The sequence below is a fragment of the Onychostoma macrolepis genome, chromosome 04 (genome assembly GCF_012432095.1).
Source record: "Onychostoma macrolepis isolate SWU-2019 chromosome 04, ASM1243209v1, whole genome shotgun sequence".
NCBI classification, from domain to species: domain Eukaryota; kingdom Metazoa; phylum Chordata; class Actinopteri; order Cypriniformes; family Cyprinidae; genus Onychostoma; species Onychostoma macrolepis.
The window spans coordinates 8,855,141-8,871,574 of NC_081158.1; the positions used below are offsets into that span (position 1 = coordinate 8,855,141).

At 37.2% G+C, this 16,434-nt stretch overlaps 1 protein-coding gene across 2 annotated transcripts in view; it reads left to right on the forward strand.

Moving 5' to 3' along the window:
• The first annotated feature begins 423 nt into the window (after positions 1 to 423).
• The window catches only part of LOC131538738 (gastrula zinc finger protein XlCGF57.1-like), a 37,137-nt gene continuing 21,126 nt past the window's right edge, over positions 424 to 16,434 (forward strand). The window contains exons 1-3 of one of the 2 annotated variants that reach the window (XM_058772812.1): positions 424 to 452; positions 10,744 to 10,940; positions 11,981 to 15,505. In XM_058772812.1, coding sequence (XP_058628795.1) covers positions 10,769 to 10,940; positions 11,981 to 13,161 — 1,353 coding nt within the window. In that variant the 5' untranslated portion in view covers positions 424 to 452; positions 10,744 to 10,768 and the 3' untranslated portion in view covers positions 13,162 to 15,505. Of the gene's footprint in view, positions 453 to 500; positions 678 to 10,743; positions 10,941 to 11,980; positions 15,506 to 16,434 lie in introns of those variants that run through there. The other variant, XM_058772813.1, reaches the window with a different exon arrangement.

Consider the following 16,434-nt stretch of genomic DNA (forward strand, 5'->3'; position numbering starts at 1 on the left):
AGGGTATATTTCAATATTCTTCTGTAATACCTACATTGGTTGATTTGTTTATTGACAATTATAAGTTCTTGGATGTTAAATGTAATACCAATGTTTTGAGAGCACTATAATGTGTTGATTGTAGCAAAGTTTCTCCTTGTGTTACAGCATTTCAAAAATATTTTATTTCAATCCATAAAACATTTAAAACTCTCTAAACTTCTGTCAACATACATGGATTGTAATTTAATTTGTGTTATAATTTGCTTGTAGTATAATTGTAATGTTTAAATTTTTTAGAGTTATTGCGTTTATTATATGCTGCTTTATTATTAATGTGTTTAACAATGGAAAGATGACAGTGCCTGTTTGTTATTTGAAGGTTAATAAAGGAGGGGGGAAAGACTTTTATTTTGGTGTGGTGATGTGACGTCATAAGGCTGCGCCGCGCGCTGTGATTCGGCTGAAGAAAGGTGAGCGCTTTTATTCAAATGTTTTAAGTGTTTAAATCAATACAACTCGTTTACGTTCAGTAGAAAGCGCGCGCGTGGACTATTTTACCGATGTCCTTGCTACGTTTCTGAGCCTTGATCGTGGTAGTATCTTGCCGTCTATGGAGGGTCAGAGAGCTTTTCTGAATTGAACAAAAATATCTTAATTTGTATTGCGAAGATGAACAAAGGTCTTACGACATGGTGGTGAGTAATTAATGACAGAATTTTCATTTGGGGTGTCTTAAGTAGCACCACCTTTTTCGTTTCAGTGTGTACAGGCTTTTAAAAAACAAAAAAGCTACTCTGACTGTATAAAGAACAACAAACAGCATTTGAACGTACAGAATGAAATTCAGAAATCTTCTGACTCTGATGATTTTACATTCAACTTGATGGGCCATCATAAAAATAAAAACAATATAAAATATCAATAAATTTAATAGACATTTTCCAATAATCTCTATGTTTTAATAAATATTACTGAACTAATATTTATCTTCAGTTGTCTATAAATAAAGAGGTATAAATTTAGCTTTATGCATAAAGGATTTTGTAAGAATTAATTTAATTTATATAATCAGTGGTAATTCATGTAATTTATATTTACGTTCTACAAAATACTTCCAAATAATAAATGTTTACTTTCTTACAAATGCACATCAATTTAGACAATTATTTGGGTCAAAATTAAATCACAGCCTTAGAAAGTCAGCAGAAAGATAAAAGGAATGTAAATATTCAAATCAATTTCTCTTGTTTTAGGTGTGTATGTGAATACAGATTTAAAATCATCTTTTTTTCTTTATTGCCTCTTGCTGCTTCTGCCCTATTTAATTCAGTGTTTCCCAACCCTGGTCCTGGAGGCACCCAAACACAGCATGTTTTGCATGTCTCCTTAATCAAACACACCTGATTCAGGTCATCTGCTCATTAGTAGAGACTCCAAGACCTTAAATTGGTGTGTCAGAGAAAGGAGACATGCAAAATGTGCAGTGTTGGGGTGCCTCCAGGACCAGTGTTGGGAACCATTACTTTAACTGATGGTCTTTGTTCATGCTAATCAGTCTCTGGGTTAAGTGTGAATGTGATGTCTGTAGGTGTGACCTTCCCTGATCTCTGTGATAATGAGTGTTATAGTTATGCTGATTGGATTAGAGTTGGTGAAAATCTGGGTCAATTCCTGCAACTGCTTACATCCTTTGCGTCCTTTATCTTCTAATGACGGCCTCCTGAAATCTCTATAAATCTACAGAGCCATAACTGGATATTGTTGGTATTTCGTCTCAAAACTATAACTTAACTAATAAAATCTAAAATTTATTAAAGTGGAGAGTGAAGACATGAAGATTGTGTTTTTAGATGCAAAGACACGTTCTGTGTGAATGGCCCCCCCCAATGCTACATTGGCTACGTTTACATGGACATCAGTAATCTAATTATTTACCTTATTCTGAATAAGACAATATTATGATTAAGGTGTTTACATGAGTTGCTTTTAGAATAATCCTTTCATGTTCCCGTTTTACATGTTAGAGTTAATAGATCGATTAATGGCACACGTCATTACGTCACCACGCGATGCTATCCGACATCCTCCAGAATTTCACGTGTCAACATATCGTCCGTCTTCGTGATGATGCCAAATACAGTTTTGGGTGTTTCATTTTTATTTTATGAAAGCTTCAAGTGCAGTTAATTATTTGTACGTGCATACAGACGACGGCAGTGTTGAAGCTCTTTTATTTGCCGTCAAACAGTTGATCGCTGCCGTGTGTGTATCCTGTCGCAAAATGTGGCGAAAAGTCCTACACGACGGTAATAGTGTGATTAAGGCAGGGCTATTCAATTACAAATTCAGTTGGGCCAGATTTTCAAACCAAGAAGGTTAGCTGGGCCAGTTATTTCAGCGGCGAAGCAACACGTAATGACACATTTTAAAACCAACACAAACAAATTTATTGAATACATGTAAGGTTTATTCATTGTTTCTCTTTTAACTTTGGTCAGTTTGCACATCAAAAGGTGCATAAAAATACAATAAAAGAGTTAACTGAACATAATCTGAGGTAGCCCCTACTACAAAAGAAAAAAAAATGTCGAAAAAACGATCGCTACTTTCTTAATGTTAGGGAAATGATGTATGTTGACATCAGTCCAAAACATTGTAGGCCCGTTAGTGCAAAGCTCCTGTGCCATGGTTACAGATGACTGCATGTCAACAAGTTCGAGTGTGAATTTCCCCTCGTCAATGGAAGGAACCACTTGCTTTGCTCTGGCAGATAAGTCCCCTTCTAATGCAACAGTGAACGGGTCTCTGACAAAAAGGGCCACCTCTGAGGGCGGAACAAGTCCATCCAATCGACCAGCAAAGTTCATTTTCAGCCTCGCAATGAAATCTGTCATCACATCCGTGATTTGTGCGGGGGATGAGATGAATTTGCGGAGTGTTGGAAAATGCAGCATTCGGCATGTGCTCAAATCAGTTGCGAAAAGCTCCAGTTTAACTGGGAATGCGCGCATCTGTTCCACAAGGTCGATGACAGTTTTGTCTCTGCCTTGTAGTGCCAAATTGAGATCATTCAGGTGTTTGAATATGTCGCTCAGAAAGCTGGCATCAGCCATGAAGTTGTCGTCCAGTATGCGACTCAAGTGCGTTTCTACCTTTTTATGCTTGCTGCGGAAAGTTATGATCTCCTCTCTGAGACCACAGAAACGCTCCAGTGCTTTGCCTTTGGACAGCCACCTCACGTCATTATGCAAAAGCAGGTCGTGGTGCTCAGCAGACATTTCTGACAGCAGCATGCGGAACAAGCGGTGTTGGAGGCTTGATGTAGAGCGAATAAAATTAATTGTAGCCATCACGTCGTTTTGAGCGCTCCGCTTAGTTTTGCGCACAACCAGGGGCGGATCTACCGGGGTGGCACGGGGTGGCAAGTGCCACCCTAAGAAAAAGCTGTGCCACCCCACCTGCCACCCCAGAATTATCACAGAATAAAATATAAATGTAAGCAGTGTTTCATGTGCTACTTTTCAGCCGCGGCGACGGTTGCACGCAGCGTGCCCAGTGTAGTCGGCTTCATTAACAAATGACTCTTAAGAACCGGTTCTTTTTGAGTCAAAAATACAAAGCGCAGCCCATTTGTTCGTGAATCAGATACTGCTTCTCGGTTTATTCAGAAGTCCTCTGAGAAATCTAATCCCGTCCGGATGTGTTCTGAGATTCATCCCGTAATTGTTTGGTGATCCGATTCTCCGGACACTTTCATCATGAATATAGAGGCCTTTCTGCCATATCGGACGAAACAATAACATGAGCCGATCATGAAAACTAATAGCAGAGTTAGGTAAGAATCTTGTATTGCAGTTTTCTCTATTGTTATTTTAATATAACTGATTTTAGTTGGCCCATTTTCCCAAACCATTAATTCAGTTCTCAAAACAAAGACACATTTCTCAAAAAGTTTAACAATGAGATTAGGCAGCAAAACTGATGACACCAATCAGAATTTCTGCATCCTAACAACGGAGAGACCTGACCGAATAATATACATGGGTTTTATACTTACACATTCAATATAATTACAGTACAGTAGCCTACCAGTACATGATGGAAATTTCACTCTTCTATATGTACAGTAAACTCTAGCACATGTTGTACACCTTCAAACGTGTGACTGTCAAATTTTATCTGTAACCATCTTTTATGTGTACTGCATGTTTGCAGAACTGAGAAATGACTGCCTAGAGAGATATAGTCTTGTGTCAGGAGACCAGGAAACTGCTATAGTACTGTACACTGTAATGAAATTTGACCAAATGTGCAGAGGATGCTGAATTTATTTTATTTTATTTTGTACTGTACTGTATTGTGGTGCATACCAAGTTCATATACAATTCTTTGGTATTTTAACTTTTCTAGTGTTTTTCATCTACTGCAAGAGTACTTTCCAGTAGAAAAATGAAAATTATCCGTTCCCAAAAGTTAATTGCTGAATTATTATTATTATCTGTAATTTAATTCATGTTGTATACTGTAATAGACATGATTGAGCTGCAAAAATAATTCCTGAATCCTAATAAGAGTTTTTTGTTAAGTGTTATTGATCTCATGAGTGTTCACTGGGCAGGAAAGTCATCTGTGTATTTTAATTGTTTGTAAGCATTTAAGAATAGGCTACTTGTAATAACTAGATTGAAAAGTTTGAAAGACAATTTTATGCTGGCTTGTCTTAAAGTCTTGTTTAAGAAACATAAATAGTTTGGTCAGTTAGATGTTCTAGATGTTTGCTAAAGTGTTGCTAGTTGGTTGCTAGGATATTCTGGATGGTTGCTAGGCTTTTGCTATGCAGATTTCTGGGGTGTTGCTAGACTATTGATAGTGTTCTGGGTGATTACAGACATTCCCACCTCTGGTAATAACAGAATGTCTTCTTTAATTATACAAGCTCAGAAACATTTATAACCTGTTGAAGTTTTTCATATTGTGTATTGACTTGGTGCCATGATGGATATTGAAATGTTGTTATTTATTTTTCATTTTAAACAGTATATATGATTACTTAATGGTAATGCAATATTTGTGAACATAACTGTGCACGTCAGACAATAAATCCCCAAAATCTTTGCATGCTTTGGTGTTGCCACCCCTCATAGACCCCATGCCACCCCTTTGCCACCCTAAATATTATTTTCTAGATCCGCCCCTGCGCACAACACCACCTGATGCACAATGCAGTGTAAGGAGATCAACTGAGGCGCAACAGCGGACCAACGTGCTGCCAAACCATTCACTTTCCCTGTCATGGATGGAGCCCCATCCGTCACAAGCATGCACATACGTGTCATATCCAGACCATTGTCTTTAAAAAAAGCGGAAATTTTCCCAAAGACTATATCGCCCGTTGTGTGTCCTAACAGCAGTAGGCAGAGCAGCTCCTCTCTGAAGCATTTGCTGTCAAAAAAACGGACATATATGCACAACTGAGCAGTATCAGTTTTGTCTGTGGACTCATCTACTGCTATAGACATAGTATCAGCTTTCATCAGGTCCCCTAACAGCGTTTCATACACATCTGCAGCAAGAATTTCAACCCTACGAATGTTGGAAGTATCTGACAGGGGTACGTTTTTTTTAGAGCAGATGCCACGCTTGTTTTAATTTTATCGTCATTTATCACCTCATCCACGACAGCCAGCATACAGTCCTTCACGGTTTCAGAGTCTGTGAATGGCCTTTTCTTTTTTGCCAATATCCAGGAAACACGAAGGGATGCTGCGGTAGCTCTCTCTTGGGCTGTGAATGACATGGTAGTACTGCTCCGGTTGTAAGATGCAGTCAAACTCTGCACTTTTGCTGCCCTCTCTTGAGATCCTTCTGGAAAATTGGTGTGGAAAGTCTGGTGTTTCTCAATGTGGTGCCTCCGCATATTGTAATCTTTAAGTACTGCAACGCACTCATTACAAATTAAACACATCGGTTTGGCGTTTGGATGTGGCGGTAAAATAAACATGTATTTGTCAGTCCAGGCAGGGTTAAACTGACGGTTTTCATTGGCAATTTTACGTTTCAGTGTTGAGAAAGACATATTGATAGTAATCTAGGCTACCGGCACGCTCTGCATTGTTTGCGTGTTGCTAGGCTACGTGGTCTGTACTACTGTATGAATTTATGTAGGGATGTGCGTTTTTGGCGGGACCACGGGCTGGGCCATTTGGAGGTTGCTTCCGGGCCGCATGTGGCCCGCGGGCCGCCAATTGAATAGCCCTGGATTAAGGTGTTTACATGTCTGTACTGCACTTCAATAATGCGACTGAAATAGGAATACTCCACATGTCTTTAATTCGATTTGTGTTTACTTCGATTATGACTTTAGCCGGATTAAGGTCATCAAAAATCTCTGTTTACATTGGTAGACTCTTAATCAGAGTATTGTCTTAATCGTATTAAAATCGGAGTATTGACGTCCATGTAAACATACTGAATGACAAAGTTCCTTATGTTAAACAAAACTTTTATGAACAGAACTGATGTACCTGCATTGTAACACAAATATATGAAACTTTTTTGGATTTCTCCCTTACTTTAAACGAATGCTTATGGCTCATTATTATTATTATTAATGGGGAAAAAATGTTTATAGTCTACTATAAAATTATACAATGACAAGTTTACCTATATTAATCTTTGAACTTTTATTAACAAAATGAATAAAGATATGTTTTACCCTCATTTAACACACATATATTTCACCTTACATATTAAACTATATTAAAGCTGCAGTCTGTAACTTTTTTTTCTTTTCTTTTTTTGGTTAAAAATGCGATCCGAAATCAATATTTGAGCAAGTTCATAACCAGCCAGTGTTCAAAACTATCACCTTACTTTAGCCTGATTAACAACGATTAGCTTATAATAATGTTTTCTAATTTGAGTGGTACGGGTAGATTTTCATGGGAAATTCGAGCATGCTGCTGCGCCATTACGTCACGTCTGTAAACATAAAGGTTGAGTCCCGGCTACTAGGCTATCGCAGGTGGCGGATCGTCTATAGCAGTGGTTTTCAAACTTTTTTTCAGAGCAACCCTATTTTTATCTTTTTAAATTGACGCGATCCATATATATATGTATGTATTTATTTATAAAGAAGGAAGGAAAGACAACTGTGCTACAGACTGATCTCGAGTCCCACCGTAGAGCTCCGGAAGGATGCTCTGTTCCAAAATCAAATCACTGTCGGTGCTTAGAGGATTCGCGTCGCGAGCTTCCAGAACTCTGGACTGAACAAGAATACTCGCGTTCTGAGCGGTGAGTGGATTCTGACTCACTAAAGCTCCTCTGATTGGCCATTGCGTTATAGAAATCAACAGATATGTCTCTGATTTGCTACAATGTACAACGCTCCAAAAACAGCGCAAACACAAATACACATTTGATTCTGACCTGAGGTGGCTGCCGGTTACTTTCGTTGTTGTTTATGTTATTTAGTTGCTTCTTTCCTGAGTCTAGAACTTGTTACATGCGTTTTCCTTAAATCATCCTGGCGACCCATTTTTTAAGTCTCGCGACCCAGGGTTTGAAGACCACTGGTCTATAGCCTTTTCTCACTGCAGCTAGAATAATTAAATGTATAATTTTGATGGTGGATTGTAATCCATTAAAGATTATGCGTTTATAAAATGCATGTGACTGAAATTAAATTCTTTCAGTTTTAAATGTGCATCTGATTACAGATGGGATTACACAGGATTTGTATTTTAAAGAGAACCAGTTCGGAGGAAGAATAATTAGCTTTTTTGGTTAAAATGGTATGACAAGAAGAGATTAGACTGTACAGAAACTGAAATCTACACGCTGATATACAGTACATACACGTAGTCATGCAATGCTGATGTTGTTAATGTTAACAATTTGAGAACAAAGTATAACAATGATAATAATTTGCACGGTTTGATGTGATATGAGCTAATCGATCATTACGGTGTGTTTCCACTACAGCGTCGAATCTGCACTTGGTGCCGCTGGCAATGCTATAATCCCACTGCTCTTAATGCTTTTTCCGTGCTGCTTTCAAACCCATAATACACCGCGCAAGCTTATAAGCTCAACTTCCATAGAAATGAATTGAAAACGCTCGCTACGGGCCAGTGTAAACACATCGTTAGCTTTAATCACCATTGGTAGCGCGATTTATTGTAATGCTTTTTTCCCCTCAGTTGGTCAGAACAACCGTGGCAGATTTGTTACTTGTTCTGATGACAGTATCCAGTGAAAATTCTTATTTGGGTCATATATCTCATGACGTAGGCAAGAATCTGTGATTTCCTAAGTTCAGGGATTAAAGTTCTCCGTCGCTACGATGGATTTCCGTTAATTGCAGCGAGTCTACGACGGATTTCCGTCATTTGCAGGGTTCCCGCCTGTCTTTAATGTCTTAAATGCACTTTTCATTATTTTAAGGCCGTAAATAAGCTTACATTTCTCAAATAGTGTAATAAATGTCTTAATTTTAGTTTGAATAGGTCTTAAATTAAGGAAAGTCTAGGTGTATTCAGCCTGCTGAGAGGGATGTGATCAAAGCCTGGAGTGGAGTGAAAGCACGTTCCTCTCTCCGCTCTAAGTGTTCTGTGTTCACTCCGCTCTGGATCCACTCCGGGTTTTGCGTTCCCGCTCACGGAAATACTGCTCCGTGTTCACTCCATTAGTTATTAGGGATAAATGAGGGGAAAAGAAACATGTAGCGCATTGTTGTTGTTCTGCCGGCACACCAAAAATCATCCCTGCCACGGCTGCAGCTTCTCACTGACAACAGTAACGCCGCTCGCATCATTCACAGTCAGGTTATTATCAGAGAACAGAGCAGAACTTGAATTTCGGCGCGGGATTGCGGCTATTACCGGTAATAATCATTCTAATCATTCCCGCAGCTTCCGACGGAATGCATCACATTTGCACCTGCTTTTAAGTCTTGAACTCACTCGCGCGCTCTCATCTGTGCACAGATCGCGATAAGGAGAGTGACAGCTTTTAATAATTATTAAGGGAGTTTGCAAATGTGATATTGATTTAATACAACAGATCAATAAACAAGTACTGCATTTTTGCTCTATATCATCAACGAAAATAGTTCCAAATAAAGTAACAGCTGAGCCGCTGCTCATCTCTAAAAGCAAACACGGGGGTTACTGTATAATTTCAGTTATTTAAATCATTTAATAGTTCTGTATTCAAAATTGTATATTTAAGACATTAATCTCCACATGAATTTATGAATTTAATTGCACTCATGCCACCTCTGAGCCTCATTAAACGTCTGAAAATGTACCTACAAGCCACTTTTGTGTTCTTCTGTGCCACCTTAAATTTACTAATTTCATATAATTGGTAACTTATTTGTCTTATTCTACTAATTTATTAATATACTTTTTTTTTAAATAGAAATTTTAAATAGCTTATAAACATAATTTTTAAAATTTGACATAATGAAAATGATGCCATTGCTCCAGCTGCTCCTAATTAAATTAGGAGGACAAAGCTCCTAAAAAGAAAAGAAAGCATAGAGCCATGTGTAACATATTAGATCCATGCATGAGGTCTTAAAGAGACAGCAGCCTAAATAAACCTGCTGCTGTCTTTCATTATACAGTGAAGACTATCCAGTGTTATTTTACAGTTGAATAATTATAGTTAGACCTAACTGAAAAAATTGAAATACTGATAATTTAATTTGTATCTTATTATTTTTGTTTGTGCTATTGATTGTCATTAATTTATTTGTTCTTATTTTATTATTTACTAAATTACTCAAAGACATACTACTTTTTTTAGTTAAAATAATTTCAGTTCTGAGTGCAGGTGATTGTTGGGTGGGAGGGGGTGTGGTCCATGTGAAATAGTCCTGCCTCCACAGCTGGAAAAAATCCTAGAGGAAACACTGCATACATTTAATAAAATTAAAAAAATTCATTTACAAAAGTAAAAAGAAAATGCCCCTGTAAATCACTTTGTCAAATGTCACCTCGTATTAAGAACGCTAATTTTTTATCAGAATTTTTTATTATTGATTAGAAGGTGCTCCTAATTTTTTTTAATTAGGAGGACAAATGCTCCTAACTACAAGAAGAAAAACACGGCTCTTAAACTGGGTGTGTGACAGGTATGGCTGTGGATCGGGGTTTGGCCGAGGAAAAAATTTCAGTCAAAAGATTTTGTTTTGCTTTAACCCCTGTAAGTAGAGTCTCCACACCAGTGTGGTGACTGACAGCCACACATACACCTCTAAACATTAGATTAATCCGCGCTGGAGCCGTGCCGGAGCACAACCCACACAATAAAAATAATTCCGCAAGGAACTGCAATTGCAGGTTTCAAACAGAGATGGTGACAAAGAGGCAAAACTTATGGACTGCAGCTTTAAACATCTAACTCTTGTTAACAAAATGAATAAGATAGATATAGCCTTGCGTTGTAACCTAAATAAATAAGGTCTAAAGACACATATTAAACTTTATTAACCATTAGAAATTAATGTTTTATTAACAAAAGTAGCGCTTTTGTATCCGCCAACATATGTCAGTCAAGAGCATTACTCTTGTTACCCCTCCCCACCTGCTCAAAATATGTTCCCGTGGCTATGTATAAAGACACTTAATTATTAACTGGAAATATCATAAATGCTCTATAGTTAATAGGGAATTGAGAGCACTTCACGCTTGCTTATATAAGATCTATGTTGTTGATAACTTAAGGAATTTGTGATTTAATCTCTTACAGATCTATGTGACACGCTATTATAAAGATGGCATTTATTAAAGAGGAGAGTGAAGACATGAAGATTGAAGAAACATTCAGAGTCAAACATGAAGATACTGAGGAACAAACAAAGATGGAATTTATTAAAGTGGAGAGTAAAGACATGAAGATTGAAGAAACATTCAGAGACAAACATGAAGATACTGAGACACAAACAGGTTATTTTTCATTCTCAAAGCTGAACTCGCTCGTTTGATCCTTATTAAAATGCCCAACTCTACAGAAAGGAATGATATTTTAGAAGAATGTCATATGAGGTTTGTAATTAGAAATAGGGATGCACGATATTGGATTTTTGCCGATATCCGATATGCCGATATCTGAACTTATTTTGGCTGATACCGATACCAATATATTTCCTTTTGTTTGGAAACAACAGCAAGTCTCTCCTGTGCAGAAATTATAAGCAACATATTCTTAATTTTGGTTAGTTTTTAACAAGAACTTAGATTAAACAAACAATAATTAAGGTTTTTTGACAGTACATTGAAGATTTAAAATCAGTTATTATCAGTCAATTATTATCAGTCCGGTAATATCGTGTGCATCCCTAATTAGAAATGTTTTATTTGACATGGAGCGGGTCACATCGTGTTAGGGTTGCCACCTTCAGCTAGGCAAAATAAGGGACACCCATTTACGATTATCCAGTGATTTCTATTAAATTCATAGCTTTTAGTCATGTGACCGGCTCGAAGACCTGGAGGGAAAAACATTCATAGAACTGCAGCACAAGTCAAAAGATGCCAAAATGCAATCATGGGCAAATGTGCTTCTCTAATACTTTATAATGAAATTAATTTCATATTATTGCTATTAGTATTATAAACCGTGTAAAATACTTGTTTGTTAATTCAACTTTGGCCTTTGTAAAATACAGGACAAATCGTGTCCCGTATTGATTTACTTTAAAATATGGACTATTCCATATTTTAAGGCACAGGTGGCAACCCTACATTGTGTGGACAGACATGTTGAGATCACATGACCCATTGTATAAACATATGCAACTAAGATTACACAATAAATTTGACTTTTTTTTTTATCATCACTTCGAATAATGGGAAGAAATTTTAAGATCACATTTAACCTCCTTTAATAGCTTAGTGAGTATAAGATCTACATGTTGTTGGTTTTGATGTTTGTTCTTTGTGCCATTAAAAATGGTGTTAATCTGGATTTGCCTTTTTTGCATTAGACCTGAAGACACTGAAAGAGGAGAGTCAAGAGCTCAATGAAAAGGAAGATAATGTTCAGCATGAGAAATATGATTTCATTACTGGAGAAAATTCATTTAGTTGCTCACATACTGAAAAGACTATACAAAAAAGAGCTCAGAAGACAGCGAATAGAAGTTATTTCACCTGCCAACAGTGCGGGAAAAGTTTCAACAGAAAAGGAACCCTTAAAGGCCACATGAGAATTCACACTGGAGAGAAACCTCACACATGTTCTCAATGTGGAAAAAGTTTTAAACATAAACAACACCTCGATGATCACATGAGAATTCATACTGGAGAGAAACCTTTCACCTGCCAACAGTGCGGGAAAAGTTTCAACAGAAAAGGAACCCTTAAAGGCCACATGAAAATTCACACTGGAGAGAAACCTTTTACGTGCAAACTGTGTGGAAAGAGCTTCGTTCAAAAACCAAACCTTAAAAGCCACATGAGAATTCACACTGGAGAGAAACCTTACAGATGTTCTCAATGTGGAAAAAGTTTTACATATAAACAACACCTCATTGACCACATGAGGATTCATACTGGAGAGAAGCCTTTCACCTGCAAACTGTGTGGAAAGAGCTTCATTCAAAAACCAATACTTAAAAACCACATGAGAATTCATACTGGAGAGAAACCTTACACATGTTCTCAATGTGGAAAAAGTTTTGCATATAAACAACAGCTCGATGACCACATGCAAATTCATACTGGAGAGAAACCTTTCACCTGCCAACAATGTGGAAAGAGCTTCACTCAAAAAAGAACCCTTAAAGACCACATGAGAGTTCACACTGGAGTGAAGCCTTACACCTGCAAACTGTGTGGAAAAAACTTCATTCGAAAACCAAACTTTAAATACCACATGATAAGTCACAGTGGAGAGAAACCTTACACATGTACTCAATGTGGAAAAAGTTTTAAACATAAACAACACCTTGATGCCCACGAGGGAATTCATACTGGAGAGAAACCTTTCACTTGCCAACAATGTGGAAAGAGTTTCACTAGAAGAGGAAACCTTAAAAAACACATGAAGATTCACACTGTAGAGAAGCCGTTTACATGTGATCAGAGCAGGGACGCATTATTCCTTCAAAAGAATATTCAAACCATTCTCACTCTGCGTCAAATGTCTGTGCAACACCTATGTTAATCATCTGTACAGCAGTGTTGTTTTTGTTTTTATTTGCATTTTTTTGCAGCGCTGGTGGAAACAACATGAGACCATATACTACCACAACTGTCGAGACTGGCCCAGATGGTGTTTAGTGTCCCTACCAGTGGCAATGGAAGTGAGCACGCCTTCTAAGGGTTACTCCACCCCAAAATGAAAATTTTGTCATTAATCACTTACCCTCATGTCGTTCAAATCCGTAAAAGCCTCGTTGTCTTCGAAACACAATTTAAGATATTTTAGATGAAAACCGGGAGGCTTGTGACTGTCCCATCGACTGCCAAGTAAATAACACTGTCAAGGTCCAGAAAAGTATGAAAGACATCGTAAGACTAGTCCATCTGCCATCAGTGGTTCAACCGTAACGTTATGAAGCGACAAGAATACTTTTTATACTGAAAGAAAACAAAAATAACGACTTTATTCAACAAATTCGGCACCGTAGCGGCATTTTGGAGAATATCGCTGTACGCAAATAGCGTATGCTCTTCTGTGTCAGCTGCGCCACACGGATACGTCTTCTATGTCTATTTACGCTTTGATTTGAACGCAAACAGTGCATCTGTGTGTCGCGGTTGACACAGAAGAGCGTACGCTGTTTGCGATTGACAATTTTCATTTTGGGGTGGAGTAACCCTTTCAGCAAAGCTGGAAGAGTTGTAGAAGAAAAAAGGACTGGATTAAAACAGGGGCTGCCCATCATCCAAAGATTTTTCTAGTTGACGTAGTAGTAGTAAATACTAAACCATAATGTGCCTTTAATATTTAGGCTATACCTAGCCTATTCTATTCTACGCTCAGTGTTGCAAAGACGAAGTTGACAATCCTGACTTGCCATCTCCTCACTGGATGTGCCTTTACGGATTACATAATGAAAGAGTTTTTGCGAATTACTGAATTTTTTTCATTTTGTAGTCATTTAAAGCTTTCTATAGATATATTTGTCATGTCTTGATGCTAGTATTCGCTGAGTTTTGGTTCATTTTTGTGAGACAGCAGAAAGCGCATCTTGTTTGTTTTTTAATTTATTTTATTTTACAAAAGCAACGTTTTGTTGATATTGTGAGTGTACTCAAATAAAAGTAGACCCTTTACAGTACTAAATGTTGTATTAATCTCTATGAGCAAAAATGAAGGCGTATTTTAAGGTGTTTCCACTGTTATTTAAAAAAAATGCAAGTGATAATATGATTAAAGTGTTTTATATAGATAGATTTCTTAGGCAATTTTACAGAATTAAAGATTTAACCTACACATTTTTTTTTCTGATATAATTTTTCTTGCTACAAGTCTAATATAAGGCAAATTAAGGCGTATGAAACACGTCTTAAATTAACTGTCAAATATACTGTACATTTACACTATATTGCCAAATGTATTGGGACACCCCCTTCTAAAGAACAGGTTTGACTACTTTAATTTCCGTGTGTACAAATCTTAAAGGGTTAGTTCACCCAAAAATTTAAAATTAGCCCATGTTTTACTCCACCTCAAAGCATCCTAGGTGTATATGACTTTCTTCTTTCAGACGAATCCAATCGGTGTAATGTTAAAAAAGTATCCTGGCTCTTCCAAGCGTTAGAATGGCAGTAGGTGGGTATTTTTGTTCAACAGTCCAAAAGTAGTTAGTTGGTTAGCTAGTTAAAATTTGTCTTTGGCTTCTCATACGACAAAATTACACACATAATACAAAAGAACACACATGACCTTTGGCTTGCTTTCTTTAAAATATTATCCACAGTTTCACCAAAAGTATCCAGGTATGTTCCCAGATATTTAAAACTTTCCACAATCTCAACAGCCTGCTCATGTAACTTTAGTTCCTTTAACACGTGATGTTTGCCAGAATTACAGCTGAAGATCACTTCCTTTGTCTTTACATTTATATGCAGAGCACTCAATTTACACCAATCCTCAAGAACAGCCACATTTTGAAAATAAATTTGTTCACTCAGTAGAGGATTTTCAGAACACAGTTGCACCAAAACCATATCATCTGCATACTTAAACAAGCTGCAGTGCTCTTAATTTGTAACTCATTGGTATATACAGAAAATAAAAGTGGTGACAACACACAACCTTGTGGTGCACCTCCATTTAAAATCAATTCATTAGAAAGTACATCATTCATGAAAACTCTCCGTGGTCGATCTGTGAGAAAATCTTTGATCCAATATATCAGCAGAGTTAACATTCATACTATACAAACGTGATAAAAGTAAATGAATGTGCATTGTATTAAAAGCTGAAGTAAAATCAATAAAAAATGCCTTTGCATAGAGTTTTCAGGGAATTGTGTGCTTCTAGTTTTAAAGCAACAATTTGGACAGGACCCTTTTCTATTCTAACATGACAATGCCTCTGTGTATAAGGCAAGGTTCAAAAATAAATGATTGATTGATTCAGTCAGTGTGGAAGAACTTGACTGGTCTGCAGAAACCCAGCTGAACACATCTGGTGTGACTTTAAATGCAGATCTTGAGCCAAAAACTCATCACCAAACACCAATGAGCACATTTACATGCACACCAGTAAGCTGACAACGCAAGCCGCATTTGCATGACTCTATTAATAAATCAAGTTATTTCCCTGTAGTGACGTCAAAACATAATCATTTGCATCTGACTCAGAGTAATCCATATGTTGCCAGTTGTGATGATAAATAAAGCTTGCAACATGTCTGCGGGGAAACTTACAGCTCATGTATTATCCTCTCATGCAGTTACAAATGCAGTGTTTTAACTGAACCACTTCTACTTCTAATGCACGAGATAAAAACACATTTTTATCATTTTCTGAGTCATGAAGGGGGTGTCCCAATACTTTTGTCTGTATAGTGTATGTACAAGTCATTGGTGTTTGCTGATGAGTTTTTGGTTCAAGGTCTGCATTTAAAGACACACCAGAGGTGTTCAGCTTGGATTAGGACTTGGCTTTCTGCAGACAAGTCAAGTTCTTCCACACTGACTGAATCAATCAATTCTTTTTGAACCTTGCCTTATACACAGAGGCATTGTCATGTTAGAATAGAAAAGGGTCCTGTCCAAACTGTTGCTATGATATTAGAAGCACACAATTGCCTAGAATATCATTATATGCTTAAACATTAAGATTTTTTTTCATGGAAATTACTAAAGTAGTCAAACCTGTTCATTAGAATGGCGTGTCCCAATACTTTTGGCAATATAGTGTATTTAATGCATCACATAAATAAAAAATTATTTGATAATGTCAACGTTTTTGATCACGAAA